The sequence below is a fragment of the Numida meleagris genome, chromosome 8, assembly GCF_002078875.1.
Source record: "Numida meleagris isolate 19003 breed g44 Domestic line chromosome 8, NumMel1.0, whole genome shotgun sequence".
NCBI lineage: Eukaryota > Metazoa > Chordata > Aves > Galliformes > Numididae > Numida > Numida meleagris.
The window spans coordinates 14,365,634-14,391,426 of record NC_034416.1 but is presented as its reverse complement, the minus strand read 5'-3'; the positions used below and the strand labels follow the sequence as shown (position 1 = coordinate 14,391,426).

The window sequence follows — 25,793 nt, the reverse complement described above, 5'->3', positions numbered from 1 at the left end:
CCGCCATTTTGTCTGGGAGTGGAAATGTGAAAGGGAAAGCCTTAGCGCAGCCCGCGGCAGGAGGCACAGCGGAGCCGGCCGCTTTCCTCCGCGCCTCAGCTCGCAGCGAAGGACAGCCGGCCTCACCGCGGACAGCCTCCGCCCTTGGCCGCGGCTGGGGCGCGCGCGGAGCCGGCGAGGACTCCTGCCCGCCGCCCTTCCCCGGAGAGCCGCTCCCGCCGCCCGGCCTCGGCGCGATGTCGGGGCAGTCGATCACCGACCGCATCACGGCGGCGCAGCACAGCGTCACCGGCTCGGCCGTGGCCAAAGCCGTCTGCAAGGCCACGACCCACGAGGTGATGGGCCCCAAGAAGAAGCACCTGGACTGTGAGTACGGCCCTCCCGCGGGCCGGGCCGGGCGGGGCGCCTAGGGGCACTGGCGGGGCGCAGGGCGGACTGCCGGGCCGGGCTGGGCTGCCGGAGCGGCTTCCACGTGGAAAGAGCGAGCTTTGTACTGCCCGCGGAGATGGGCGAGCCGGGAGCGCTCTGCCCGGAGGAGCAGCGCCTGTAGACGCTGTGCTTGGCGAGGAGGGGGGCTCGGTGGTGTGGCATCGCTGCCGTGAGCGGGAACTTTGGGTTTTGGTTTTCTTTTCTGAGCTCTTTTCCTTTCTCTGCGCTTCTGGTGGGGCGCAGCCGTTTGTAGAGTCATTTCACGGTGTTCTTAAAGCCTTTTAGCAAAGCCCTAAGTTAGGCGAAGGAGTGGGAGAAGGTGGATCCGACGCGTCTCTTCAAGATGAGACTACTCTGCTGCTGCTGTCACACGTAAATTGAATATTAAAGCAACTTGCGTACCACAAAGTGCAGGAAGCTGCCTCTGATATCTACAGAATCATCAGAGTTGTTGCTTTGTTTCGATTTTAGTTAGTCTTTGACTGCACAAGTCTGCACTGAATGCTTTCAACTTCGTAGCGTGCTCGTGCGCTGCCTGTGCGAAGTGGAGTGAGTTGTGCACGTACGCAGTGTGCTTACACCAGGGAGGGGACGTGGAGCTGGACACAGGTCACCTCCAAGCCACGGGAGCAGGCTGCAGCTGGGTGGGACTCTTGGGGTGATGGTGCTAAGGCTCTTCGAGCTCTCGGAACAAGCACGTTGTGTTGGGGGGTGGTTTGGCTCTGCTGTGGCACACATCTGTTGAAGCAGACCTCTTGTTTGAGAGCTTTGGGTATGGGTCACATCGTTGCCACCAACTCAGACGTATTTGTTATTGATCTGAATGCGTGGAAGCCAGCTGCAGAACTGAATATTGCAGCTACCAGGCTGAAATTGAAAGCTTTAAATCTGGGTAATGAACAGTATAATGAAAAGAAATGTCATTTAGTCTTGTTTTCTGCCTGAGGAAGAACAGCTTCGCGAGGTAACCCTTAAGGTCAGAAATGGCATCATGGCAGGAAGCCAGGAAGTGGTGGCAGTTTGCTCAATAGCTTAAAAGTTTCTGAAACTTAAGATCTAATGCATTGGTTGAAAATCATATCATTCATTAAAAGTTACCCTTGCAGAATAAGAACGTGGACAGGTGGAAGAGCTGTGTAACTTGAGAACAGCGTAAACTTCTACCAAGAGGCATTGAAAAGAATGTCACAACACAAGTCAGTTCAGAGCTGTCATTCTGCTGGAGGTCCTTCTGTGCCAAATGAGTTCTGTGTTCTGATGTGACTTGTTTTTTATCATTTTTGTCTCGAATACAAAGTTTGTTGTGCTGACAGTGTATCTTGAAATAGAGGGGCACTGTGAGGTGAACAAAAAAGACAGGAAATGTGGTACCACAAGTACCTCTGCAAAAGGAGTTAAAAAATAAAATAAATGCCAGTGAACATTCTCCCATCTTCACTGAGCGCGCCTGGGTGCTTCATTTCTAACATCTGCAAGACTTTGCATGGCACTTCTTCATATTTTTACTTGTCCACCTGTAAGTGAAACTTAGTTGTATTCAAGGCAGACCGATGAGATACGAGTTCAAATGCTGCAGTCTGTCACACAATATAATTTCAAAGCCACAATGCAAGTACTTTCCAAGTTAAGTAAAACATGAAATAAAACATAGCCTAGATTTAATACAAAACACTGCTGGTTGCACCTTAGTCCGTACATGCATGTGTCATTAAAAATGCTGCTCCATCTGGTATCACTTGTAATTGCTGCTTAAAAAACACGAGAGCTGACAGTTGTGTTGAGGATCGTGGAGGAGTATCAGTCTCCAGACTCTGTTCAGATCAATTCTTAAAAATCCCCTTATTGCCCAATTTCCTTAGCAAAGCAAGCTTTAATATTACAGTGTGGGTATAAGTGGGAAGGCGTTCTGCATACAGCGTGTGGACTGGTATTTGGAGGCTTGAGTTCTGTCTGCTTGTTGCTGGGTAGGAAAGTTGCATTCTTCTTAAAGAGATGAAACCTAAGCAGTGTCAATGGGAATATTTCATATGCTTTTTTTTTTTTCTCTTAAAGTAGGTCACAGTGTCCTAAATAAGTCAGCTGATCTATTTCTGTAGTATTTTGTAATATTTTAGGATAAAATAAAACGTTATGCGATGTTTCTTCTTTTTCCTTAGTGGAGTGCTTGAAAGTCTTGTCTCTTCTTCTCTGGTATGTTGGTTCTCTTGCTGTGCCACACAGTCTTCTGACTTTAAGGAAAAGCTATTTAAAAAAAGAAAAAGTTGCGCCGAGCTGGTAGCTGCAGTGTACTTGGGTGTAGTCCAAAATTTAGGAAACGCAAACCTCCAAACAAACACTGCATTAAACGTTCAAATGAGCACAATAAAACTGGAGTTATTTCTCTCCTTGTAACTTGTATACAGCCCACTTAACTAAGACGTGGGAGGGGAAAGTAGTTAAGTTGTTCATCAAAACTTGTAACTGCCATGCACGTACCGGCTTAGAAATCTTCTTAGAAGTGATAATTCAGTTACTTCAAAATTGTATGATGTAACAAAATGAGGCTGTGAAGTCCTTCACTTCAGGAGAGAGTTCAGGTCTCCACTGAGGCAGTGTGGATTCACGTTTTGCCCATCATGTCAGGTTCTGACTGTCACAGTGCTGGGATGTTTTCTGTCTGCCAATCTGACTTCCAGCTTAGGACTGGCTGGCAACTGCTGGTTAGAGATATGTACGTTGTGATACAACAAGAAGAAATGGTCTCAAACGCTCCCCCAGGCAGTAAGGTGTCTATCTTTAATCATAGAATCACTTGAGCTAGAAAGGACCTCGAAGGGTCATCTAGTCCCCGAATTTCAATTTGACCTGAAGAAAACAACCCAGAACACAGCTGATGTTGGGATCTTTCTCTCTATGCAAATTTAATGTACAAATTAAAGCTTTTTAAAACAAAACTTTGTGGACTGCACTGAGAAAGTCTGCCCAAGGGTTTGTTTTATTTTACATTGCGACTTCCAGAAAGTAAATGCTTATTCATTTACTTTTTTTTTTTAAAGACTCTTGGGTTAAGAAAATTGGTCTCAAATCTTCTATGTGCCATTCATAGAGCAGCTTCTGTCCTGTGACAGAAGGGAAAAAATATGGGAATATTGAGCAGTTATAGTTGTCTTAACTTCTGTATTGACAGTTGACTTGAAAGAAGTATTCCTGAACTAAGGAAATGATGACCTCCTTACTTGAAAGTTGAGAAATGTTAGTTTTTTGTCAGTGCCGGACTGAGGAGTTTCTAGAGGGCTGAAAGGCAACAAGGCTGGGGAAGGGCTTGGAGAATAGGCCCTACGAGGAGAGACTAAAGGAACTGGGGCTGTTTAGTCTGGGGAAGAGGAGGCTGAGGGGAGACCTTATGTCTCTCTTCAAATACCTGAAAGGTGACTGCAGTGAGAGCGGGGTTGTTCTCTTCTCACTGGTGACAGCAAACAGGACAAGGGGAAATGGCCTCAAGTTGCGCCAGGGGAGGTTTAGGTTGGATATCAGGAAAAACTTCTTTACAGAAAGGGTTGTTAAGCACTGGAACAGGCTCCCCAGGGAGGTGGTTGAGTCACCATCCCTGAATGTGTTTAAAAACCGTTTGGATGTGGTGCTCAGGGACATGATTTAGCGGTGGGTTGTAGAGTTAGGGTAGTATGGTTAGGCTGTGGCTCGTCTTGATCTTGAAGGTCTTTTCCAACGTGAGCAATTCTATGATTCTATGTTGGCATATCTGTGTGTGCTGCTCTCTGAAGAGCCGTGTGGCTTCGTAGATGATGTGCCAGTACTTCACATGAGTTGTGGAGGAGATATCCTTTGCACTCTTCTAGGCAGTGAGATTTCCACAGCTCTTTCAGGCTGCCTGAGATCCTGTACAGTACCCTTCTGCATTAAAGTCAGTTGACTTTAAATTTTTTCCTGTGTGAAGTTAATGCACTTCTGAACTCTGTTGTATTCTTGCTCAGGTCCCATATCCTCAAGCACAGCTTGGATCCAGCACTCAGTAGCATTTCGTACACAAAACTCCTAAAGTGGTTGGGCTCACATCTTCCAGAAACAAGTCAGTCATCCTGGAAAACCTCACTAGCACTTGTACAGGATTACTGGAACTGTATTTCTCAGTCACATGGAGCCCTGTGGAATACAGCAGCACGAACTTCCCAAATACATACGGGCTTTTTCCACTTCTGCTCTGTTTTTGTCACTTGACAGAGAACTACTTCTAGCCTTCTGAGAAAGAAGGAAATCTCCCAGGTGTTCATCATCAAAAGGTTTACTGGAACATCTGCTGGTAGACCTTCACTGAAGGAAGACAGGACTTGCAGACGGGACTGAAATCTGTGTGAAGCAGAAATCTCTGTAGTAGAATATGAATGAGATCAGTCTGTCTGATGTTTCTGTCTTGGAGAGCAAAAGGTTGTTTTTAACCTGCATCTTCTCTTCAAGTGCCGCTTGTTATTTGATAAGCACTCTTTTCAGTGAAGATACTGAATAGTAAAATTGACTTGTTTTCTGAAGGAAGAGAGCTTTGTGCAGGAATACTGTTTTCATTAGGTTCTCTATGTGGTCTTGGATCTCAACGGTTTAATGGAATTTCCTTACAGATATTGCTCAGTATAGTTTGTGAGGTTTTTTTTGTAAGCTGAGAATAGGAATTACAACTTGTAACACTTCTGCAGCATTTCTCTGCTGGTTATAGACCCTGCAATTATATAAAAAGTGCAAAACTAAAGCAAACAGCAATCTTAATAGTACTTGCTTATAAACTGAGTAGATTCAGGAAGACTTAATTACCTTAATATGCTTTGAGATATTTGCTTAGAAATGTTATAACAAAGTTGTTCAAGAGATGAGACTTCTGAATTCAAACCGACTCTCTTCCTATGTATAAATTTTGGAATGGGAGCTTGTTTCGTTACCTGGAGCAGTAACTGTGGACTGTTTGGACTTCACAAGATCTTGAAATATTTTTAAATTTGACACAGTGTCTGAGGATGACGTAGCCACAAGTCAGTGAAGCATCTATCAAATGATTTGCTTTTTGAGAATTTGGACAGAATTTGGTGTATTTTAGTACTAAACAGTAGGGTTTTGATGTCTAGCTTGTTTCAAACCTGCTTTTAGAGCTCTTCCTTTTGTATGGTTATTTTGGTGTTTTTGTGTGTTACTCATAGTTGGGATGAAAACTTTTGTCCCAATTTGAATGTTTTCTACCTATTTGGAAATTTTTGACATCAAAGTGGAATCAGTAAGTAATTAGTGTTTTCATGTATCTTACTGAAGCAGAAAGCTCTCTAAAACTCTCTACTTTCAAAGTTACTCTCGTTATTAAATGACTTGAAGTAAACGTTAGTGATCCTTAACTAAAGGACTTGATAATATGTTCTTATTAAACAGATTAGTAGTCAAGGTACATCTGTAATATATTCTGTGCACTGCAACAGGTAAAAACATTTAAATAGCTTATGATAAATGTATCGGAAGCTGGCTGTGTTGACACCTCGCTGTTAGTTCCCAGGTGCTGCCCTCCAAGTACTTTGCCCAGAAGAACCACGTGAGCAGCAATGCTGATCCACAGCCAGCAGCCTGCTCAGGGACTTGCTTTCAATAAGAGGCCACAAAGGAAGGTTTTCAAATTAGGTGTTTGTAGTACTGGCCTTGCCCAGTCTTTGAGCTGTGCTTTGATCACACCTGAGACCAAGTTAGCTCAAAGAGAATTAAATGAAATGTGCATGGCTTGAGGGTGGATTAGAACAGTCCTGCTCGCTTCTCAGCAGTGCCTTTTTCCCCAGGTATCTGCTGGAGCGTGCTCTGGTTTTGTACCAGTACTCGGGCAGAGACGTGAAGCTCTCTGACCTTCCTCGTTAATGTTTGACTATTGAGTTTATGATAACTCTTTGTCACAAAGCACTTCAGACCTGCCATGATCCCCCACAGTATGCTCAGCAGGTGGGTGGCTGAGCCACTTTACCTGTACAGAAAGATGGGTATATGCAGATCCTTCCTCCCAAATTTCCCAGGAAAGAAGCTTAGTTCAGGTTTGCAGCATCTTGCTGCCGGGTGAGTCAGTTCTCAGGCTGAGATCCAAGTTCTCGAGTGCTTGCTGCTTCTTGATCTCAGGAAGCGTCTCTGCTTTCCCACTCATCTCAACTTCTCAGTTTTGGTTTGATGGAATGACTTCAGGCGTTGGGCACTCGGTGTCCACACTGGCTTTTGAACAGTAATTTGGGCGCAGAGGATCTGCTGGAGCAGGTTTTTGTGAGATATTGGGACTCATTAAAACAGTTGAAATGCTTTGAAATTCATACTCAATGTCTTTCACCAAAAATACAGTGAGTTTGAGCTGGAGATGTAAAATAGCTCAATTATTTCTTAAATGAAGAACTGAAGTTAAATCTTCCAGTATGAATTCTCTGTGTGAAACTACAAAACCTGGTAATCTTCTTTGAGCGTGTAAGTCATTGTAATGCTGTGTTGTGTTTTTTCTCCTTCTTAAATGTAGATCTGATACAGTGCACAAATGAAATGAATGTGAATATTCCGCAGCTGGCAGACACGCTCTTTGAGAGAACTGCAAACAGTAGCTGGGTTGTAGTGTTCAAAGCTCTAATTACAACACACCACCTCATGATGTATGGAAACGAGGTAAGATGTAATTAGTTCTGTAAAGGCCTCTTTAACGGTGGTTTTTATACTTCAACAGGCAGTAGGTTGAAATTAGGGTATAATCCGAAGTGTAGTTTGCTACTTGAAAGGCACTGCTTATTGCAACTACAAAGCTAAACTGAATACTGTAAATCAGTATGTGTATTTTACTCTCTTCTAATATAGTTAACACCTACATGCTGAAATGTGAAGGGAAAAAAACAAAACAAAACAACAAAAGCCAATGTTGAACTATAGGAAAAAAATCGGAGCTTAGAGTCTTGGGTTACCAGTTGGTATCTTTTTTTTTTTTTTTTTCCATGTAGCATTTTACAGCAGAAAAGAGCTGTATTTTCACATCCATACTGAAACTGTTCCTTTAGCTCTGAGTAGACACATCTGGGCGTTCCGATCAGAGATGTAACTAGCCCCACAAGCCCTACTGAACGTAATCGTTTATGGACTCAAACGTAGGTCAAGAAGCTAGAAGGCACAGAAGCTGCAGTTGTTGGAGTTACGTGTGGGGAACTTAAAAGGAAAACATCTAAAACAACCTTGCTGTCTAAATGTTTTGTTTCTTACTTACTATTTGTTGAGGTAGCTATTATTTTTCAGAACTTAACTGTTCTTTAGTCCGGTCAGTATGTTGTAAATCTCAATTATACCAACTCGAGTGCTGCTCTTACCACAGTTCTAGAAGCGTTATTGTAAATTATGTTCTTACTTAAGGAAGGAAGCCTGTCTCTGACTTGTACAGCTGCAGTAGAAGTGTGGGAACTCAGATAATGTAGGTGGAGTTCCCATTTTGCATTTTCTTGTCTGTTCTAAACCTACCAAGTTAACCTAACCCCTTCCCTGTAGGATTTCTAGTCTTCTGCCTGGGTAGCCATGTCTTTTTCTTTAAAGTTGTGCTTTTACCGGATACACGATTTTGTATGTTAGAGGTTTTGCTCATCAATAGTTTTGAGGTTTTTTGAATCTTGATCTAATTTCTGTTCCTGGAGGTTACTCGAATCAGTTACGAGTTTAAGTGTGTAGTTTTCTAGTAATATGCCTAAATGTTTTGACTGTCGCAACAAAAATTTGACTCAACTTTTTTTTCACCAACAGCGCTTTATCCAGTATCTTGCATCCCGAAACACATTGTTCAATTTAAATAACTACCTGGACAAAAGTGCCATGCAGGGTAAGGATCTTTAATTGCTCTTTTTGTTCTGTGATTGGTCCTTGTGTTGGTGTACTCTGGAAGACAAGTGACATTTAGATAAGAGTAGTATGATTTGTATTGTGTGAGGCACCAAAGCATATCTGACCAAGAAGGTGAAATTGAGTTAACTAAATGAGTACTAAAAGTTTGCCTGTAATATATCGTACTTACAGAGCTGTAAGTTTGAAATAGTAACCTAATGAGTATTAGCATACTGATCTCTTTCAAACTTTGGTTGGACTTCAGTATCTCAAAAGTAAATGTGAACTGTTAAGGTGTGTGAAATGTACTGCATGGATAGTGAGATAAATTACCAGAGACCTCAGTGTTTTACTAGGACTATGTTTTCAGTCTGATTTTGGATTAGAACTTGGCAGTAAGAGCTGCTTGGTTTTTGCCTACTTCTTCATGTTGTAGGCATTTATTGTCATAATTGCAAGGAATGCATCCCTAATCTTATCAGGTTGGGAAGAAGCTATAAATCTGCATGTCAAAGAGGAAAATAGCGAATCTCAAGACCCTGGAATATGTCTGTGAAGTGCTGCTCTTAAGGAAGTTGATGTAAAATGGGCTAGTAGGAGAATAGTTCTTGAAAAGAACTTGGAGGACACTGTACCACTTCAAAATATCTAACCTACAGACGCTTAACTTTTAGGCTATGATATGTCTACCTTCATTAGGCGGTATAGCAGATACTTGAATGAAAAAGCACTTTCATACAGACTTGTAGCAGTTGACTTCACCAAAATGAAAAGAGGGTAAGACATTTTACTGCTTGTTTAGCCTCTTGTGTATGTGTGTATGGGGGGGGGAAACATGGGTTGTTCTTGAGCTTATCATACATGGTGCTCCTTTTGACCCTTTAAAGTAATCTAATAGTGTGGAAACAGCGTAATATTGCTGACGTTTCTTGGTAACCTGTAAACATGTCTTCTACCCTGCAGGGTAGATGGAGTAATGAGAACCATGAATGCTGAAAAGCTTCTGAAAACCCTTCCGATCATACAGAACCAGCACGATGCGCTCCTTGATTTTGATGTAAGTACTTGAGGCTCAATTTGAAGTAACAGTCTCTCCTTTTGAAGTAAGATATTAAGTACTAATTTACTTTCTTGTTGCTTTCTACACAGGCAAATCCAAATGAACTAACAAATGGTGTTATAAATGCTGCCTTTATGCTCCTCTTCAAAGATTCCATTAGACTTTTTGCAGCATACAATGAGGGGATTATTAATCTTTTAGGTATGTGAGAAATTTTTTTAGCTTTTGTACTTTTGTGCAAGTTGTTGAGCGAAATAAAGAACATAAGACAATTTCTGACTACAGTAGCTAGTAAGTTGTTTGTTAACAGAGAAACATGTCTTAATGGCAACTGGCACGTGCTTAAGTGTATGCTTTTACCTGAAGATTACAGCCTGCAACATACATTGAAGTCAGAGGTTGACTGTGATGTGAATGAAACAAAGGCACTGTTGGCCCGTTAGAGTTAGCAGGCCTTGAGTGTTGAACGTTCTTGAATGTGCATGGACAGCACAACTGACTTGTGATTTCCCATACTTTCTTCATAGTTTCCCAGTTCACTTCTAGCTAGTACTTGAATGTACACAAGCTTCGTACGTGGCACGTGTGGATTTTTTTGCTCAAGAGTGACGAGCTGTGAGGAAAGCCTTATAATGACTATTCAAACAAATTTCTGAATGAAAGTATCATCTCATCAGTTTGTTTTGTTAGTCCACTATTTTCTTCTTGTTGAAATATCTGCAGATATTTAGAGCAAAACAAGAAGAAATGAAGGATGTGGTTGCTGGGTGTTTCTTTCATTTCGGCAGATCGGTTCAGTACATGTATCACTTTAGTGGTCATTTTGATGTCTTTTGGATATAAGGCTCACTTACAAACAACAAAACATTTTAATATAGGGTCTGAATATGTAGAAGTATATGTAAACAAGAATATGGTGCCTGCATCATTTTCAGCTAGTAAGGTGACTTCCTTACAATACCCCAAATGTCTGATTTAATAGTTGTATTGGTTTGCATGTTTGTCAAGCTTTGTGTTATATTCTGAGGTACTGAATCTTAGAAATCATTGTTCCTCTCTCTGCTGAGTGCTTTATTATCAAGGTGAGAGATATTCAAGTTTTCAAGTTGGCATGAATAGCTTTGAGTTACCACTGTCTATTCTATCCCTGGAGCTTGTCTCAAATTTACATGTATATAATGGTGCCAACTATTTACTGGGATGGTGTTATCTTACAAGAGTGTTTTTACTTGCATCCTCAGAAAAATATTTTGATATGAAGAAGAACCAGTGTAAAGAAGGCTTGGATATGTACAAGAAGTTCCTAGCCAGAATGACTAAATTGTCAGAATTCCTCAAAGTAGCAGAGGTAAATAATTCCACATCTATGGAAAGATAAATACTGAGCTATCTGTACTACAGCAGCAGTCTAGATTTGTAATCGTGTACCATCACCTTCGCTATACAGGGAGTAATTCCACAGATAATGCTTTTTAAATTCTAGTTACTGAGAGTAATTTGACATGAGATTCTCAGGCATGTTTTTCATTAGCCAAACAATGTAATAAATACTTCCTGAAGTGCTGTTATAAAGTTGATGAGTGGTCCAGAATGAATTGTGTTAGTGTGTGTACAGTGCTATCCTTTATTGTAACTGCTCAAAATGGAGGAGTTGTTCCACTAAGCAATGCAGATATTTCTAATGCTCCCAATTAGATTTTCTGCATGAAAAAAGGCTGGGTAATGGCTTGGCTTTGCTTTTAGATGCAAAGCAATGTACTTGAGATTTCTAAGACGTGTTCTTCACTAAACTCATACCAGTTCAGAAAGTAATTAATACCCATTTTAGTCTGTTAGCTTGTACGTAACATTCAGACGTCCGTTTTTATTTCTGTTGCCACTGCATGTAGTATAATGTTCTTTTTCCTTTCCTTTTTTGTAAACCCAGCAAGTTGGAATTGATCAGGGGGACATTCCAGATCTTACTCAGGTCAGTGTACGTATCATGTTGATATCATTCAATTATTTTGTCCTCTGCATTTTTTAAGACTGGTATGTACCTTAACGGTCATCTTGAACATATTCTATTCTGTAGCCCTATATATAGGGAGTACGGATGTGCATTTTTCCCGTGGATCATATGTACTTGGTACTTAACTTTGCAGCTGTTATTTTTGGATTGTTTAAAGCGATAAGTTTTTTTAGGAAGTTCTGCTTTTTGTCTTATGGCAAAGGATTACTTGGCTTATAAGGCACAGACATCTTGCCGCATGAGCACATCTCTCATGTTTGCTCCTAGCAACTCGTGTTTCCCTTGTGAAGAGCTTGTAGCCCTTTGCAGTAGGAAAAAAATGTGACCGTAGCCAGCAGGATCAGGGCAAGTAATGAATGAACGCAGCAGTGTGATGTTTTGCGATGTTGTTTGATCTTAGCATCTTACTTGTGACTAGTACAGTATGTTCAGCTGGCCTGGTTCCCTAATGACATCACTCTGAAGTGTGAGGTGATACTTCAGAGATGGCAAGGGCTTGTGTGCTGGGTTTGCATGTGCTCGCTTGTGCAGTTAACCAAGGAGTTATAAGAGTCTTCAAATCATGGGGCGTTTCCTGATTTACTGAGAACAGGAAATCTAATTTTGCTTCTTTATTTCTAAAACTTTCATGAGCAAAACTCTTCACAGTTACAGCTGGAACGCTTTTTTCCTAGTAGCTCAGTTATTTTATTGCAAGTGTACTTAGGCAGCTCTCTGAAATGTGGTGATGGGTATCAGCATCTTGTGTATTTTGGCGAATTCAGTGCCATTGTCAGTGAATCAGTCCAGTTCCATTCCATACTAAATTTCATGACATTTAGTTGGGTTGAGTAATTGTACATCAGTCTTGTGCAACGTCAAAACAATTTGCTGGCATTTCTTAGTTTTAGACTTTGAGAAAAAATGTCAGTTTTTATTGTGCTTGCAGCACCAGTGAGTTCTGATAGGATGATGGATGATAACTTGTAATGATAGCCTTTTGTTTATAGTCTGGTCACTCATTTACTTGTTTGTTTGTTCAAAATACTTAGATTTCTCTTGTGGATGTCCGTATTTTGGTGTCTCTCTAAGCTGTTTCTGAGAGCAATGGATTTCTCTTCAGAAATTTTTACTACTGCTGCTGTATAATCTTTTTTTTCCTTCCTTGATTCTGAATGTTCACACTACTGCCACTTTTGCCAGTTTCTGTAAAGAAAATATCACTGTCCTTAGTAGGTGCCCTGCTTCATTATGTTGTTGCTTCCTTTCTGTTTGTAGCTGGGACTGTATTTTTTATAAATGCAACTCAGTCACTTAGCTCTGCGTGGATGCCAGTCTGACATGTCTTTGGGTAGGGGGAGCAAGTCTGAGTCAGAAAAAGCAGACTTATTCAGGTCATAATACTTGTTTTAGCCCCAGCATCTTTTCTGCCATAAAACTGAGTTCTGTTTGCTCAAATAAATAAATAAAATAAAAAAAAAACAACTGTGTTGAATATTTGCAGCAATGAGCAAGTGTGCAGAAAGGTACTGTTTTGTTGTTGTGGGGATTTTATGGTTGAGAAGAGGGATGAGTTAGAGAGTTGGAAAAACAAAGCAAAAAAGGTATAGAATATATTGTTCCATACAGGTAGGTTTTAGCATTACCTGAAAGACCAAAAGCAGACTAGGAAAACTTTCTGGAGCTAGTCTTAGTAGCAGGAGACTGTTCTCTGTATTATTTAGCTGTGTCATGTAGTCATTTCTGCAAACTGATGTTCTTGAAGGGAGAAGGGTTGGTTGATTGTAGTTTGTTTGTTTGGTTTTTTTCCTTGCTTGTTTGTTGGAGTGTTTTCATTTGTCCCTAATGCCTTCCTGGAGAGGTATTGCAAAACACTTACCCCTTGGGGTTAGTCATGTAGTTTGGACACTGAATGTACTCATGACCAGTTGCTGAGATAACTACACCATCTCAACTTCTTTCTGGAAGTAGAGACACCCATCGACACAGGTCTTAACTGTAAGCCAGGTGCTTAGATAGGATTCTTCTAAATGCTCTTCTTTGCATCTCTTGTAGTTTGAATCAGTCTTTATTAAACGTGGGAGGTCAGAATTCCATTCGGTATCCCAGAGGGGAACTGGCCAAAGACTTGTCTGGTTGTCTCCTGCTCTCCAGGAAGCACCAGAAGTTGAACCAGTGTACGGAGGGCCTAGTGAAAGCAAGCTTATTTGGTGTTTGTTGGTTGTTGGGTTTTTTCTTCCAAACAATGGCCATGGTGTTAATTCTACCCACTAAAAGTTGGCAAACGGTAAGAGAAGCTTAGAGCCTCTGAAAAGCCTGCAACTTGAGTGGGCAAGTAGACTGAAACTACGGAGCTCCCTCTTCATCTGAATATGCAGGAAGTCATTGCACTTTGCTCTGTGAAGTAGGAGCGATGTAGTCAAAAGCCATGAGAGCAATATAGCTAGAGAATAGCGAGGGAGTGAACTTAGAGCAGTGCCAACCTAATCATCTTGCATTCTGAAGCGTTTTTTTATACGGTGATGATTTTTTTTTTCTTTTTTTGAGAAGTCTTGCTTCCTACTAAGACTAATTAACTTGGCAGTTCAAATATTTTGAGCTTTGATGTGGCTTCCTTTGGTATGGAAGCAATTTTTCTGTTGCGGATTCAGGTATGTGGTAGAAAAGAGGCAAGCTGTGATTAGCATTTCTTGTTTTCTTTAGGAACAAAATCTTCTCAGCTGTGGCTTAATATTTATTTTTTAAGCTTGTTCTTTTTTGTTATCTATCAGTTAAATCTTTGTTTTGAGTACTGAAAGATGTCGTTGCTGTGTTCTCAGACATCTTTGTAAGCTCATAGGCATTGTTCCTTAAAATTTGTTTGTATTTCCTAAGCTTTGACCTTGTGTTTAGTGTGCCATTCTGATGCCTGACTTTCTGCTAGATTTAAATGGAGTTAAGTCTGTTTTTAGAATATTCTTCCTCGATTTTAAAAAACTGAATGTTTGAAATCTTCTCCTAGTGACACTTTTCTTGGGGGGGTGAAGGGGGGAGTTTCTGCAGCTTTATTTGAAGTGGTCTTTCACTTCGAGTTTCTTACGTCTAGGCTGCCGAAGACTTGAGAGAAATTGGGTTGGGTTATTGTATAATCTTGTGCCGAATAAGTGCTCCTGTCTGAGACTGTATTGTTGGGATAAGGCTGAATTTGATTGCTTTTTTGTAATCAAACCTCCCATCCTGTTGTCATGTGTTCCTAATGGAAGCCAAGAACTGCAGCTGGGTAGGTGGAACGCAGTTGTGCAGGATGAATGACATCAAGGTGCTGTTATTGAAGTGGTTTTATTGGTTCTTAGTTGATGGAAAAACTCATCGGTGTACTAAACAACAAGGCCTTGTCTAGAAGCAGAGTTTCACAAATATTCTAATTTTAGGCACCCAGCAGCTTGCTTGAAGCACTGGAGCAGCATTTGGCTTCTCTGGAGGGAAAGAAAACTAAAGAAGTCTCTGCTGCCAGCAGGTGAGCACCAAGTGAATGGCACCTGTGTCTCTGCTTAGGATTTGTCATCATCATACTAATAAGTTTTGGGATTCAGTCATTGAGGTTCTCCTCTTGATTTTCATTCACCTCCAACTCTATCTTCCTAGACGGTATAAATGTTGTATCTAGTGAATAATAGTCTGACAGCTCCAACGTGCTTGCACCTTAGATGTCTGCTTGTGCCTGACAAATATCTTGCTGTATTGTAATAAACCACTGAGCTGAGTCTTTGTATATTATTCCTTATGCTTTTTATTTGTTTGAAGTCCTCTGGCTCCTGAGACTTGTATGGAATTTGGAGTTCAGGACATTTTACCGAGGATAGGCTGGTGTTTGTCTCCATTGCCAGTTATTTACCTCTTCAGCCACGAATGCCTTAACCTGCCTATAAAAGTTCTTCAGCCTCGGAACGGCCAAATGAGCTTTGATACTTTGTACTGACAGTTGTTCTTTCTGTCAGGAAGAGTATTGGTGTGTATGAATGTATTCTGACTGAAGGGCAAAAGATCTGGTTTTGACATGCATATTCCTCCCCTTAGATATGTGGGCAGACTCTGATAAAGGAAGGTATCAGTGTAAGCTACGTTCCTGAGTAGCTGTCTTGTGCCTCAGATTTCTTTTTTTTGCAAGTATCTGAGGATTTGCTACTGCATTATTCTACTAAAGCATGCAGTATAGAGAATAACTTCTGTGTGTTACTTCTTGCTCTGTGTATACCATGTACCCACACAAGCTTTCTGTGCCTCTGCAACTTCAGTGGAGTAGGATTGAACTCTAATCAATACGATGGTAATATAAAAAGAAAACTGGTATGTTTGCTACTTGACAATTCCTACTCACAGAAACCTGAGGGAGTAATCCTGTGTACTCCTGTCACATCTGTGGCACTAAGGGATGTAGATTTGTGATGGGGCTTGGTAGGTCAGGGTTGCGGTCAAACTTCATGATACTGAAGGTCTTTTCCATCTTCAGTGATTCTATTATTCTGTACCAAAGAGCAAGGTAAGAGAAAAGACTGCTATGGTAGGGGAATAATGCAACTAATTGAGACACTTAATGCTTAAACTATGTGATCTGTACTTGACTGATTTTGGCTAATAAAACTTATTATTGTTTTCTAGAGCTAGTGCTCTATCCAGTGCTGTTTCCACACTTGCCAACACTGGAATGTCATTGAGCAGGATGGACGAGAAAGAGAAGCAGCAGGCATTGGAGGAGGAACAAGCTAGACTGCAAGCACTTAAGGTATTCTCTATATATCTGTTTGTATGTATATACACTTTCAGTTAGTATTCCAAGATTATCTTTTTTCCACTGGATAAGAGTGAAAAACAGGACTGGATTCAGATCTAGTGCAAGGACTTTCATCTTGAGAGGCCAAGACATGATTATGTAGAATGCCGGTGCAGCAGTCTCAAGTAGATGGTGATCCCTCTACCAGGAGTATGATTTGAGCAGCAGACAGCTGAAGTAAATCACTTAAGTAACAATCTCCTGTAAGGAGGAATCTCTCTCCAGGATTCATTAAGTGAGTGTACAATGCCTCTTAGTTCTCTCAAGAGCGGAACATAGAGGAACATTGTTACTATAAGGCTGATTATTGGTAGGTGGGAATTACTTTTCCCTTTGATGTATGGAATGTTGCTGTGGTGGGATTCTTCAGTCCTGTTGCTCATAATAATTCTGTCCAGATTTGATTGCTTTTATTTATAGCTCTATCAGTTCATTTGAAAAATCGTGAAATAATGAATTTTTAGGTATAATTTATGGACTTGAAACGATAACACGTGAAAGAGAATCGGTGTGATCTTTATGTGTCTGTATATATATATACATGGTAATCTTAGTGTCCCATGCTGCTGTGCTGCTTCACTTGACAATCTTGGCAAGTGCTGTGATGCAGCTGTTTTGGATGGTTATTTTGTGTTTTCTTCTTTTCCTTTGGGAGTTCTATCAGATGCCTCACCTTTGCTGTTCCTGTTGTAACAGAAGTTGTAGCTGCTGCAGCTGGCAAATTAAATGGATTAATAGGAAATACATTTGAGTTGGGTGAGAAACTTGCAAACTAAATGTATTTCTTTTATTTGAGGAATGTAAGTGTTAGGAAACTCGTACCTGTGATTTGACGCATTGTGTGTAAACGCAATAAGCACGTCAAGAATCAAGGAGGGATGTGACCTAAAACCAATTGTATAAACAGGCTAGATCTCTCTTTTGCTGACGAGCAACACCTCACAGATACTATTAGGACACATGTCAGTTTAAGTTTCTGGTGATTTGAATCGGGCTATAAGGGATCCTGACAGCAGAGGAAGGCATCTTTTGGAACAGAGGGCTGCCTTCTGCGGCTACGTTAAAACAAACCTGAAATCAGCTTTCTGTTTTCATGACTTTGTAGAGCAATAGCTGTTGTTGTGTCATCGTTTTTGTATTTTTATTTAAGGACCAGCGTTGAGTTGTTCTTTTGAAGAAGGTCTGAAGGGCCTACAAATTAGTAACACTAAATTCCAAACTGTATCTCATCTTTCAGGAACAGCGATTAAGAGAGATTTCTGTAGTATCAAATTCTACTTCCACATCGGCATCCCCAAGCACCTTATCAGGAAAAAGTGTGAATACCGCTGCAGCTGTTGACCTCTTTGCAGTTTCAGCACCCACAACAAATAGGTGAGAGAGACTTTGTTTTCTGAAGCGAGCATGGATTGCTGGGCTGGGCTGGCAGCTCACAATTTTAAGTACTTCTCGAGAATAACATTTTACTTTCTTGGAGTGTTGACAGGATTTTTGGTGTCGCTTGATAAGAAATACTTCTCTTTTGAAGTTATGGTTTTGTACCGTTATTTGTGAGTGGCTCCTGGTGAATGAGGAACAACTGAGATTGGTGTGAATTTGTGTGTAATGCAAGGATACAATGCGTATTGTGTCCCTTCCCTGATTCTCTCTTTTCCTTTTCAGCATGCCCAACCTCTCTAGCGATCTTTTTGATCTTCAGCCTGTGTTTGTTCCGACTGGACAGAATACTGTAGCTACAGCAGCGTCAGCAGGCAGTGCCTGGGGAGGTAAGCTGATTTGGTTGGACTAAATGATGGGCGATCCCTTAGAATATAGGAATAACTCCTAAGAGTTGTTAGTTGAATTAAGTTCACAGTGGAAAAATCAGGGTTTAGGAGACAGATTCAGTTTGCATCCAATTATTTTGAAGCCTCATAAGGTACAGAGCAAGTAATATGAAAGTTCTGAGAATTTTTATAAATTTTAACTGCAGACCTAATTTTTAGAGTACTTTCCTCCATTTTCTCTCTTAGGCAAAGATCAGCTTCTTTCTTTTTTTCACCAAGATAATTTCAGTGGTCATAAACCTACCTGTACTTGTATGTATCATGCTCTGACAAACCACAAAGCACTCCTTATTGTTTGTGTGCAATTTCTGCAGGAAAGAATTAAAACTGCCAACCAGCACTTTCTGTGGTACGGGTACTGAACCTGTGTGCCCAGCAAAGGCTGTGCCTGCAGCCTACCTGGAATAGCTCCTGTGAGTTCATAGTTGAAATAAGTTCACAGTTTCTTGGGCACAGCACTTATTATAGCCTTGCTTGTTCTAAAGATTTGTCAGAAGAGATGTCAGATGCCTTAAACACTGAAACACGGCAGTGAAGGGTTGGTATTTCGATAGGTGGAATTGATTCTTTCAAGTGCTGTATAAAAGTGCTAGATTCATGAAAACAAAGATGTAATATCTGCTTTTTTTTTTTTTGGTAGTACAGTCCCTTTCCCCTGCCCAACCTGTGGCAACACAGAAATTATTTTCCCTAAATGACGAGAGCTGTGAATGATTTTATCCCAAACTAAGAATTCCTGTCTTCAACAGGCTGACCACTGTATGGCAGATCTACTGTTTGGCTTTGTCTAGAGCTTCTCACGTGTAGTCATCTGTCCTGTCATTCTTCCCTATGCGTGTACTCTGTATTCTTTCCTTTACTTCTGCATCTGCAAGGTCCTTTCCTGTCCTCAAATGGTTGTGTTGAATCTCCACCTCATCTGGACATCTTTGACATGAAGCCAGTTGAAGAAGCTGTAAAATCTACTGCCCCTTTCATCAGTGCTAGCTTGTCCTCCAGACACACAGTGGAACTGTTTAGTGGTAAAAATCAAAACCAAAGCATCTCATTTCTTTGCAAGTGGAGATAATGCTACTGATAAACTGGGTGGTGCAATCTTTGTGTTGTTGGGACCAATCTGCTCTTTTTGTTAACAAATGAAAATGGTGCATTAGTTCCAGTCGTAAATGTGGTTCCTTAAAGCTTTATTTCTTAAGTTCAATTTGCCCAACCTAGACCTCTGAAGACCTTGTCTGTTTGCTGAAAATTTTGTTGACTTTCCAAACGGCAACTTGCTTTTTCTTCTGTAGTGGGGAGGGCAAGTTACTTTTACTGCTGACATTTGCTAAGAGTTCTTCGATTTTAATTGCAGACCTAATGCTTAGAGCACTTTCTTCTGTCTTCTCTGTTAAGCTGATCTTTGCTTTGTTTTTTCTTTTCGCCAAGATGACTTCAGTGGTCATAAACCTACCTATACCTCTGTGTATCATCCTCTGCCTGTTGATGGTAATTTGATCTCTTTATTTTTTTGACTTTATTTCTTCTGTAATGAGTGGCATTGTTTCATGGGTGTATCTGATTCCCCTGTTTTCTTTTTCAGGTTTCCCTCTTCATTCTGCTCCTCCAAGTACCACCCCTTCAGCAATCAATGTGGACTTTGATGCCGTTTTTGGAGGAAAATCTACAGCACCGCAGTATAGGACTGCAAGTGGTAAAAACTGCCTTAGATTAGTTTGCACCCTACGGGCAACACTGGTTTAACAATTTAATAAAATTACTCTTGCGATGCGGAAGTTAATAACTTAATATGTTTGCAAGTTGATAACAAGCAATCAGTTTAAATGTAGTTATTTAAATTTAGCTCTGACTCGTCTCCTTCTGTCTACTGATTGTTTCCTTTTTCTTTTTGGGGGGACAAACTTTGGCCCCGTGGATGTCTCTTAATGGGTAAGCTTACGTTAGTCTGTTTCAGTGCTCCTGACTTCGGTGTTAGTATTATTAATGCATGATAACGAGTTCCCTCTAACTTCACTGGGGGGTATTGTACTTAAAAGAATGCAAGAGTAGTTGTGGGTATGCTTTGCTTTCGGAATATCTTGAGTTCTGATCTGTTCTCTCAGTGCTGTTTTCTCCCAAAGTCCTTATAAACGTGCAGGAACTCTTGTGAACGTTCCAGATGCCAGCAGTATCATGAAATTACTGATGGTGGTTACAAGAATGCCTTGAAACTATCTTGAACAATTTTGTTCTTGAGGTTCTTCTAGGGGGGTTCTGCTTAATTTAGAAATACTGTCAGTTACTGCTGAAGTGTAACTGAAGACTCTACCAGATAGGCAAGCAGTATTCCTTAAGAAATAAAAGTGAAATGATGCTTCTGCTTACCCCTTAGATGCTTCCAGCATGTTTTGCCTCAGTATGTAATAACGTTGCTTAGGGTTCTCTGCCTCGCTAGCTTACGAAAGATGATTTTATTAAGTTCAGTGTCACCTTTGTTAAGATTTGGTTTTCTGTTCTTTGTTTAGCTTTTAAATATCTAGATGATGTTTTGCAACCCACAGTACCACCGCAAAGTCAAAGAGCCACCTCAGCCAACCAGCAAAGTGGAAAAATTTTGGCAAATGACCTCGATTCTTCTCTTGCTAATCTAGTGGGAAGTAAGTGTGAAGCTTTTAACTTGTTTTCAGTAACAAAATCAAACAAACAAGCAAATGATTTTTCTTCTCAAAAGTAAAAAATATTTGGGGCTCACATACCTATGTTTTTTTTGCACCCTTCCAGATCTTGGCTTTGGAGGAACTCCATCCAAAAAGTAAGTCCATCTATCTATTTAGAATACACCTACGTGACTCCTTAGCAGGCAGTAGCCATAACAATCGGTCTTAACATTTGAAGTCGTTTCATCTTGTAGTTGCTGTACACATAAGCTTTTTTGAGGCACTACGAAAGATCTTGTGGTTCTGTCAAAGTCTAGTGAGAGATTCCACCATACGGTATAAAAACAGCAGTGAGCATTTAACCCAAAACAGAACCCTTGGACTTCCTACTTGCTGCAGCAGAGAAATGTAATGAGATAATGAAATCCTTAGTTTTTCTACTACCCATAGATTTCAAATGCCTGCCTGACTTAGGGCGTGTTTTCCTGTGTTCTGTGGCGTTGTTGCTGTTATTCTCTCTGTCTCTGTCTGAAGACTAATACCACAGTTTCCTTTTAGGTCAGATATGCAGTGGACCCAGCCTGCAGAGAAAAAACTTACTGGTGGAACAAACTGGCAAGCAAAAACAAGCACATCGACCACATGGAACCCTGCTCCCTTACCCACTCTGCCACATATGGTAACTTCTGTACTGCTGAAATTGCTTTGTTCCAGAAAATGTTTCTGCCCTCTAATGGAGTTACTTCAGTGAACGACTTTCACTTCTTGGAGGACTGTCTGTAGGCAGCTGGCTTTTCCAGTGCTTTTAAGTCACTTGCCAGGTGTCTTCCACTCCTATGTATTCATACGAGAGCAAACTTCTTTTGAAATATAGCTGCCTTGGAGGGAAGTCAATTGTTCGTCTCAGTTGCACACAACTATGGTAACTGCTGATCTTAATGATGAGTTTCAGACAGCTATCTGACTTGGTGTTTCCAGTTGGAATAGATTTGTCTGTGATGCCTTTTCCTTCAGCGTATACAAGTACGCTTACTGAAAATTCATGTGATTGAATAGACAGTATCTGTGCTACCAGTGCCCAAGTATTGCAGAGGTCCGAGCCTTGTAGCTTGGCCTGTGGCATTCGTAGTAACGCTCAAATTCATGCGTAATCTTAATTCTTCTTCCTAAAAAAAGTATTTTACCCAGCACTCCCTTAGTAATATCGTTATCTCTACCAGACGAGACAGAGCAATATGAAGGGCACACATTGCCATGTCTATGAGCATAACCTGAAAAATTGATTGGCAGCTTGAGATGCTTATCATTCTTCTGTCATATATTCTGCGGTGTGTTGCTGACATCAGAAATGTGGTATGTGAGCAGCACCTGGCTGCAGTATATTAAAATCTGGCTGAACGTAGCAAGTTTTATCTTTGCTGGAGGTCTCATCAAGGAAAGCCGCCTAGGCCGGGAGACTTTCCACGTTAACAGGCACTGTTCCTGATGGTACTGCCCTCGGGCTTCCCCACCCCTCATCTTTAATTAGTGGGCTGAGCATAGATAGTTGTAGTATTAGATTGGAATCCATCTCCCTTTTTAGAATATCCCATCTGAATACCTCCTTACACGATTTTCTGTCCTTACTCCTTTTGCTGTGCCAGAATGGAGTACGTTATCTTGGATATGTAAGTCACTTTCTTGTGGATGTTGGTTGTACTAATTACTTGGAAAATGTTTTGTGTGTCTGACTAGTAGGCATGAACTTATCTAATACATGCTGCAATTTTCTCGATTGAAGGTGCCCGCTCCAATGGCATACCCAGTGACTACACCTCAAGTGCCTGTCTATGGAATGGTAAGAACTGTGACAGTCTTTTGTCCCTGAAAACCTAGGTGTCTGCTGCCCTGGGATTTGTGGCAGGCATTATTGCTTGAACGGCCCTGCAACTTGTGTATTGTTTCATCAGGTTAATAGTACGTGAAATCAGATGGCTTTGTCACCTCGTACTTGGAAGAGGTGGTATTAAATCTTAAACAAGAAGATTTTTTTTAAGAGCTCTACTTTGTGTGTCTGCATCTCCCTGCTTATTTTCTACTATGTTTACAATGCAAAGTGTTACAGCTTTTAGAACTAGTTTTAATTTTCATGTAACTGTTTTTTGGGTTTGTTTTCTTTTTGTCTCCTAGCAGGTACCTCCTCAGATTGGAGCTGCTCCCTTGATGGCACCCCAGTCAGTGATATATACACAGCCCGGTCTAAGGCCTACGAATCCTTTTGCACCCGTTTCTGGAACTCAGGTGAACTGTTCTTTTTAAATGAAAGACCCCACTGAAACTTGAGTCTGAGTGAAAGCAACTCAATGTTCCTTGAAGGGCAACCAATGTAGTTCTATGTCTGAAAGTGAGGGGTTCTTCAGTCAGAGGCATCAGCTTTTGCTGGTGAGAAAGCAAATTCAGCGGGTGAGAGGACGCAAGTGTAGGAAGGAAAGTAAAAGTCAGATGTTGTGGTTAGCTGTGCACCATGTCAATATTAGGAAAAAGGGGAATGGCGATGGCACGTAGACGTCCTTGGACGTTAGCTGGATAACCAGTAAGGCTAACCCAAGTAGAGGAACAAGGAAAGGACTGTGTGGTGGGGAGGGAAAAAGGGACGGACGAGCGATCCTTCAAGCTGAAGGAATTGTCATCCAAAGATGTTGGTCTTAATGTTCTTCGGGACAAAACCCAACTTGCAGGTAACAGGGCATGTGTATAGATGTAGAATTCTGAACCTGTGAGTAACTGCGTGCTGTGTAAGCGGCATTAACACGTAATCCATGTTTCACAGATACAGTTCATGTAGAGCCACCAAAGCTGCAAGATGCGAGAACAACCAAATACTGGTAATGTGAAAAAAGGAAATCTTTCTGTGATTTCTGTATTCCTGGACAGGGCGACTGTTTCTCCCCTGTACGTCGTAATGTTGTTTTGAATTGCAGTGCTTTAGGAATTCTTGTTGATTACAGTCACTGCTGTGTAAAATGGTGTTGTTCACCAATTTCAAGATTGCTTGGCAGAAAACTGTTCTCGGAGGTCGAAGGTTGACTCAGAAGGCACAATCTGGATTCTTCAGTGCTGAGAAGGTCACACGATTGCTTTGCAACCTGGTTCATCAGTGAATTGTGTTAGGAAATGAATGAAGAATGTCAGCTCTTTATTTTCTCCATAAATGAGGTGGCTGTTGTAACCAAGACACAACTCAAAGCTGAGCAATAACGTTTTTGTCTACTTTAAGAAATACTCTGATAGAGTAATACCTGTGTTATCCTAAGGCCAATATTGTGTGAATCAGACAGCTCTGACATGAGAATAGCTGAGAGTAATCTACAGCCTTTATAACGTGAGTTTTAAATGCTGTGAATGAACAAGATTCCACATATTCAGGAACGCAGAGAGTCAAACAAGCAATTGCACCACTAGGATGTCAGTGTTACACGGCTAGTTGAAAACACAGCTAGTTGGAAGAGTCAGGCTGTGGCGTGGGCTGCTGTAGGGTACGGGGTACAAGTGTGTTACAGAACAGCATGGGCAGCCCCCGCCAGGTGACAGCAGGCACACTTCCACTGAGTGTCTTCTCTGCAGAGTTCGTCTTTCACAGCTGAAAGGAGAGTAGATTCTGCTACAGCAAATGTAGATCTCCCCCAGTAGCAGCAAACAGGGGCAATTCAGGGCTCTGGTTGCTAGCTACAGAAGAGGTAATCTATCCCATTGGAAAGGGCAGGGGGAGGAAACGCCCAATAAAAAAACCCTTCTTTTTTGAACTAACAGACTTTTTAGAAAGTAAGCTTTGCCATAATGCTGGTGTTTCAGAACTGGCAATTTTACAGAAATAGTCTCGCTCTGGTGAATTGCTTGTGCTGCTTTTCTGAAATAAGAATCTACTTGCAAACAGTATAAAAGGAATTATTTTTAAATATGTAAATATGTGCAAACTTGTAAATAACGTTTTCTTTCATGCTGCGGTCATCTTTTTCTTCTGTATTATTTTCAAGAAAAAATGCTTTCTTAAGAAATAGAGGCTTTTGAAAGGAATACCTTGTAAATGAACTAATTCCTGAAGTGTGCTGTTGCTGATGTGGCAGTTGTCTGCGCTTCTGGCACAATTGCACATTTAAGTCTTTCTCCAAAGTTTAGGTGAGCTATGAAAATGCTGTCTTGTATTTTTCATTGCCAATGAAAAGTGATAGCATGTTGCAAAAAGGCGGGGGGAGGGCTAGTAATGAGTGAATGGAACAGGGAGCAACTTGTTCCCCCAGCAGTGGGGGGTATACAATGAAAACCTCTCCTGTCAATTGTAATTCTGCAAATGATAAATGTGAAAGTTGGGTTTTCAAAACAGTATCAGTCTTCTGCTTCTGTACTGTAAGTGGGCCTGGAGAGCACCGCGTCTTTAATCTGTGTGCAGCTGACAGCAGAATTGCAGAAATCTGACCCACTGTAAATGCGGGTAGGCCTGCAGGTCCTGTCAGTCTGTCCTTTCGAGAAGAACTTTGAAGAGCAGCACTTTCCATGTAGTGGAAACGAGCTTTCTCCTTGTCTGAATGCTTAATTGTGTCCCAGGAGTGCAGAAGAAACGCTACAGAAACACACTTGTCAAGTGAAACAGTTAAAAAAGGAATTAAATGAAAACAACAACAGAAGAAAACACAACAACCCTTGAATTTGTAGCCAGTAACTTGCTGGCAGATGTAAGCTGGTACACTGCAGTTCCGTGTTTCAGTCTGAATTACGAAAGCTTTCCTCCATCTCTCTGGGGCTGAGCAGTTGTACGGTGTGAAGGCAACGAATTCTGCAGTGCAGTTACCCTGTGCGTGATGAGGGACAGATGCGGTTGAGAAGGGATGGCTGCGCTGAGGAGGCTGTTTCTTTAGTAAATAGTACCTCCTTGGGTATATCCAGCATGGAGCAGTCTTGAGTTCAAAGTCGCAGCGTTTCCAGAGAGAAGTGATGGAGCTGCGAGTGCTGCAGCCAGGCAGTTTCCAGTACTGGGAACTGTGAGGTCTCCTCTCGTACGGAGTTGTTGAAGTAACACTTAGTTCTGTTGCACTCAAATCTGCAAATAAATATCTGGCAAACGATGTGTTTAAAGCTGAAATAATTGTAGAGCATTCAGAATACCCAGAATGGACTGACTGCTGCAAAAGGAGGTACTGATGAGACTAGCCAGCAGTTGTAGTGCTGCTCC

At 41.2% G+C, this 25,793-nt stretch overlaps 1 protein-coding gene across 8 annotated transcripts; it reads left to right on the top strand.

Moving 5' to 3' along the window:
• LOC110403176 (phosphatidylinositol-binding clathrin assembly protein-like) lies at positions 13-24,655 on the top strand. 8 transcript variants are annotated; one of them, XM_021406131.1, is made up of 20 exons: positions 14-366; positions 6,938-7,080; positions 8,191-8,266; positions 8,943-9,045; positions 9,232-9,325; positions 9,418-9,529; positions 10,570-10,676; positions 11,256-11,303; positions 14,729-14,814; positions 15,957-16,080; positions 17,366-17,502; positions 17,791-17,894; positions 19,534-19,644; positions 20,456-20,587; positions 20,712-20,742; positions 21,146-21,266; positions 22,368-22,424; positions 22,757-22,867; positions 23,397-23,451; positions 23,575-24,655. In XM_021406131.1, exons 1-19 carry the CDS (start codon positions 237-239, stop codon positions 23,409-23,411), a joined length of 1,842 nt encoding a protein of 613 aa, XP_021261806.1. In that variant the 5' UTR covers positions 14-236; the 3' UTR covers positions 23,412-23,451; positions 23,575-24,655. The 8 variants fall into 8 exon arrangements, 7 of the variants coding, with proteins under 7 accessions (XP_021261807.1, XP_021261806.1, XP_021261809.1 ...); XR_002441547.1 differs by having other exon boundaries at positions 22,757-23,451; XM_021406134.1 differs by having other exon boundaries at positions 22,760-22,867; positions 23,397-24,655.

What these genes read in the sequence shown, in the direction of transcription:
- LOC110403176 (XM_021406129.1), top strand. Translation starts at nt 237, where the DNA reads ATGTCGGGGCAGTCGATCACCGACCGCATCACGGCGGCGCAGCACAGC. An exon ending in GGACAAAAGTGCCATGCAGG is followed by an intron (nt 8,267 to 8,942) that starts GTAAGGATCTTT and finishes CTTAACTTTTAG; the next exon opens with GCTATGATATGTCTACCTTC. An exon ending in AAGTGCCTGTCTATGGAATG is followed by an intron (nt 22,425 to 22,756) that starts GTAAGAACTGTG and finishes TTTGTCTCCTAG; the next exon opens with CAGGTACCTCCTCAGATTGG.